The sequence below is a fragment of the Rhinopithecus bieti genome, unplaced genomic scaffold (genome assembly GCF_001698545.2).
Source record: "Rhinopithecus bieti isolate Rb0 unplaced genomic scaffold, ASM169854v2 scaffold_1306, whole genome shotgun sequence".
NCBI lineage: Eukaryota > Metazoa > Chordata > Mammalia > Primates > Cercopithecidae > Rhinopithecus > Rhinopithecus bieti.
Genome location: NW_016803658.1, coordinates 1,641,984 through 1,647,147, shown reverse-complemented (window position 1 = coordinate 1,647,147; position 5,164 = coordinate 1,641,984). Strand labels below are relative to the sequence as shown.

General features: G+C 46.5%; 1 protein-coding gene across 1 annotated transcript in view; it reads left to right on the top strand.

Moving 5' to 3' along the window:
• The first annotated feature begins 3,403 nt into the window (after positions 1-3,403).
• TRAPPC6B (trafficking protein particle complex subunit 6B) overlaps positions 3,404-5,164 on the top strand; it is a 19,293-nt gene continuing 17,532 nt past the window's right edge. The window contains 1 exon segment of the mRNA XM_017895518.1: positions 3,404-4,017. Coding sequence (XP_017751007.1) covers positions 3,933-4,017 — 85 coding nt within the window. The 5' untranslated portion in view covers positions 3,404-3,932.

Below are 5,164 nucleotides of genomic sequence, written 5' to 3'. Positions count from 1 at the left end.
TTTATTTATTTGAGACGGAGTCTCGCTCTGTCGCCCAGGCTGGAGTGCAGTGGCCAGATCTCAGCCCACTGCAAGCTCCGCCTCCCAGGTTTAGGCCATTCTCCTGGCTCAGCCTCCCAAGCAGCTGGGACTACAGGCGCCTGTCACCTCGCCCGGCTAGTTTTTTGTATTTTTTAGTAGAGACGGGGTTTCACCGTGTTCGCCAGGATGGTCTCGATCTTCTGACCTCGTGATCCACCCGTCTCGGCCTCCCAAAGTGCTGGGATTACAGGCTTCAGCCACCGCGCCCGGCCTAAAATAAAAATTTAAAAAATTGTACTGGGGAGGCTGAGGCGGGATGATTGTTTGAGTCCAGGAGTTTGAGACTGCAGTGAGCTGTCATCGCACCACTGCATTCTAGCCTGGGCTACAGAGCATGACCCATCTCTAAAAAAAAGTTATCAATGAAAAAGCTTCACAGGAGGAATTGTGGATACAGATTATAAACATAAGTACATTGGCTGGGCATGGTGGCTCGCACCTGTAATCCCAGCACTTTGGGAGGCCGAGGTGGGTTGATCATCTGAGGTCGAGCTCAAGACCAGCCTGGCCAACATGACAAAACCCCATCTCTACTAAAAATACAAAAATTAGCCGGGTGTGGTGGTCCACACCTGTAATCCTAGCTACTCGGGAGGCTGAGTCAGGAGAATGGCTTGAACCTGGGAGGTGAAGTTTGCAGTGAGCCGAGATTGTGCCACTACACTCCAGCCTGGGCAGCAGAGTGAGACTCTGTCTCAAAAATAAATAAGTAAATAAATAAATAAATAAATAAATTGTATAGCATATTAGAAAGCAGGAAGTGCTATAGAAGAAAAAAATGTAGAGATGAATAACAGGGAAGAAGATTGACAATTATTTAATTCTGATTGTGAGCATACTTAGCCTCATTGATCTTGTTACAGATCTGTGTTCAACCTTAGGCAGTACCTGAGGGTTGAGAGTGTGATAATAGTAGAGCCTACTCAGCAAGTGTAAGAATGTTTCCATGTATGGTTGGCCTGGTAATCCCAGGATTTTGGGAGGTCTTGGTGGGCGGATCACTTGAGGTTGGGAGTTTGAGATGAGCCTGGCCAACATGATGAAACCCTGTCTCTACTAAAAATACAAAATTAGTCCTGCATGGTGGCAAGCGCCTGTAGTCTTAGCTGCTTGGGAGGCTGAGGCAGAATTGCTTGAGCCCGGGAGGTGGAGGTTGCATGCAGTGAGCCAAGATCTTGCCACTGCACTCTGGCCTGGGCAACAGTGAGACTCTGCCTCAAACAAAGCAAAACACACACAGCCAGGCACAGTGGCTCACATCTGTAATCCCAGCAGTTTGAGAGGCCAAGGCGGGTGGATCACCTGAGGTTGGGAGTTCGAGACCAGCCTGACCAACATGGAGAAACCCTGTCTCTACTATAAATACAAAATTAGCTGAGCTTGGTGGTGCATGCCTGTAATCCCAGCTACTTGGAAGGCTGAGGCAGGAGAATCACTTAAACCTGGGAGGTGGGGGTTGCAGTGAGCTGAGATGGTGCCATTGCACTCCAGCCTGGGCAATAAGAGCAAAACTCTGTCTCTGTGACACACACACACAGACACACACACACACACACACACACTCTCTCTCTCTCTCTCTCTCTCTTTCTCTCTCTCTCTCTTCTTGCTTCCATAGGATCTATTCCTAGGAGCCTTGGCAATTTAACTTTATGAAGAAGGATCAGTAGGATGTTGTGTTCAATGGTTAGTGGGTCCTCATTAAATATCAGTTTCCTTTCTATCCAAAAACATACTTTAAAAGCCTCATGTTATTGTGGTTGGAGAAGTCAACCTTGATAAATTGGCCAATTACTTACTTTTGACTTATGTGGTGAACTTGGACACCTTTTCTTGGTGGTAGTGATGAGGGCAAGAATGTAATCTACACATAAAGGACCTGATTTCACATAAGGGAAAATTTAGTGCTGGAAAAATTAAGATTACCATTGCAAAATACTCTTCAAAATTAGACAATTTAGTGTTTTCAAAGGCTTAAGTGGAACTTTTATACTGGATTTATGTGATGAATGGAATAAACTGATTCAAATATTAGAAGGGACGTGTTTAAAAAAAACCCTACCACAATTAAAATTTTGGAACATGATCTTAAATTCTTGTGAAAGGGCATGAAGTGTGTGTGTCTGTGTGTGTGTGTGTGGGTTTTTGAGACGAAGTCTTGCTGTGTTGCCCAGGCTGGAGTGTAGTAGCGCAATCTCTGCTTGCTGCAACCTCCGCCTCACGGGTTCAAGTGATTCTCCTGCCTCAGCCTCCCGAGTAGCTGGGATTACAGGCACCTGCCCCCGCCCGGCTAATTTTGTATTTTAGTAGAGACGGGATTTCACCATGTTGGCCAGGCTGCTGTCAAACTCATGACCTCGTGATCCTCCCCAGGCCTCGGCCTCCCAAAGTGCTGGAATGTACAGGCATGAGCCACCGCGCCCGGCTCAGGCATGAAAAGTTGAGAGGTTATTGTTAACAATTTGAGAAAACTCAAAATGTTAATTTGGGGGAAACAACTGGGATAATTGGGGAAAAATATTTGTTTTGTGAATTACCAAGGAAATAACTAATCACAGGCTAAGCAACATGCTTAATGTTGAATTTGCTAAATTTAAGATGTATATACTATGATGTAGCATGTATATTTATTTGCATATGCAGTGAGACAATTCCTACAGTTGTCTCAGACTGCTGTAAATGATTAGGAACTCCATCCTGCAGTGACATCGCTTTTCTGAATTCTGTAGCACTTTTCACCTAATCCTCTGATTAGTCTGTATTTTCCGGTTCAAGTGTATCTTGTTTTTCGCTTGCTCCACTTCCCTTGTCCCTTGCACCCCACTAACAGGAAAATTCCTGGTGGTCAAAACGGCTGTAATTCTTTCTGTATACCCGGGCTTAATTCAATAGGAATTGGGATAACTTCTCAATATTTAAAAAATTTGAACTCTGAAAATGTATTATATTTTAAACTCTTTTTACAACTTTTCATATTTGAAGAACATATGGCGAGAAGTGAATGCTTTTGATGAAGCCAATATAAATTATTGTGAATTTTTTTTAACTTCTATTGCTAATTAACACGAAGGTGGCCGCGGGAGCTCTTTTTTTTTTTTTGAGACGGAGTTTCACTCCTGTTGCCCAGGCTTGAGTGCAATGGCGCGATCTCAGCTCACCGCAACGTCCGCCTGCCGGGTTCAAGCGATTTTCCTGCCTCAGGCTCATGCCAGGCGCATGCCTGTAGCTGGGATTACAGGCATGCGCCACCAGACCCGGCTAATTTTGTTTTTTTAGTAGAGACGAGGTTTTTCAGGCTGGTCTGAACTTCCGACCTCAGGTGATCCACCCGCCTCGGCCTCCCAAAGTGCTGGGATTACAGGCGTGAGCCATCGTGCCCGGGCCAGGAGGGAGGTCTCTAAGTCTTATCTTATCTTGGTCGGCCCGGGACATCGTGGTGGGAGGAGAACCTTCCTCATAGCCGGGCGTTGGCTTCTCCGGGCTTGGGAGAGAGGAACTCAGTGATCATAGAGCTGGCCGAATGCCGGGGTAGAGGGGACCGGAAGTTGTTTTTTTGCCCCCGCCCAGCGGCCGGATAGCATCTCAGCTGGTTCGCTTGGGTTAGAGCTCCTGTCAAACTTTCGTTCGTCCCCTAGCACTTGGTAGCCTCGGAGTGTGGGCTGTCTCCAGTACCAGACTCACTTCAGTACCAGCCTTTGGGAAGCTCTGTGAATACCTCGGTCTCTTAGCCACAGGGACATAATGGCGGCCTGACGGAGTCGCGGCGCCGGCCAGGTCGCTCAAGGCGCGAGCCGGAATCCCCAGACCAGCTCAAGCGGGAGCCAAAACTCGGAGCTTGGAAGAATTAGCAGGAAATGGCGGATGAGGCGTTGTTTTTGCTTCTCCATAACGAGATGGTGTCTGGAGTGTACAAGTCCGCGGAGCAGGGGGAGGTGGTGAGTGCTGCCACACGCCCTTGCGGTCCTTTTGCGGTGACACACCTTGTTTTCCCTCAGTGCGTTCCTTCAACCCCCGTCCCATGCCACCCGATGCCTCCCGAGGTGTACACAAAATGGTCCACCTCCAGGTATCCTAAACCCTGGAACCTGTCAGTTGTCTCCTTTGAACCGTCATCTTTCATCGTTTTCTCTTTCGTATATTGCATTTGATTGCTTTTTGTCTATTCCCGTACGTTTGTCTTGCACCCCACAGATTTTGGTACTTCTAGTGTTGTCCCTGCCATTGTTTACGGGAGGGTTAACTGCAGAGCTGATTTTTGACACCCCTACTTAGTTTTGCTGGCACCTCCAGCACTTCAGCCATGCACTGGACAGACCTGTCCCTCCTTCCTCATTCCTAATGCTCAGTGCAACTCCACACAATTTGAGAACTGAAGCCTAATGAAGGTTGAGTTTGCAGGGGAAAGTTTGCAGGCGTTAGGATAATTAGGGAACACGAATTATTTCAGAAAGTATTTATTTAGTGCCTGTTATGTCAGAGCTAGTTCTAGGTGCCAGGGATGTATGTAGTAGTGAATGGAACAATGGCCCCATCCTTGTAGAGTTGTAGAGATTACTTTTTTTTTTTAAATGTAACTTAATCCGAAATGTGATAGTATGTAGCGGTTACTTGTAATATGTGGGGGTCCTTATTCAGTCATTGTGGGCCTGTCGCTGCTGACACTGCTAGATAAATAAAATAAAACTTCTGCCTCACAGTCTTTAGGGAATAGTGATTTAATGAGTAGTTAACACTTAAGTATTGGCTGGTAGAATCATGGAGTTGTAACGGATTTTAGAAATATTCTAAAGTCGTGCTCAAGTCAGGAGCCCTTTCTTTAATGCTATTGATAAAAAATGGGTGGAGAGTGGAGATAGGAAATGTATCCTAGGCAAAGATAAAGACTTAGAGGTATGAAAGAGTGGTGGATTTAAAGACACTTAAGCATTTCTTTGTGACTAGACTGAATAGAGGGAGAGTAAGAAGAATTGAGAGGTGAAGTTAGAAAGCTCTGTGTAGGCCGGGCGCGGTGGCTCAAGCCTGTAATCCCAGCACTTTGGGAGGCCGAGACGGGCGGATCACGAGGTCAGGAGATCGAGACCATCCT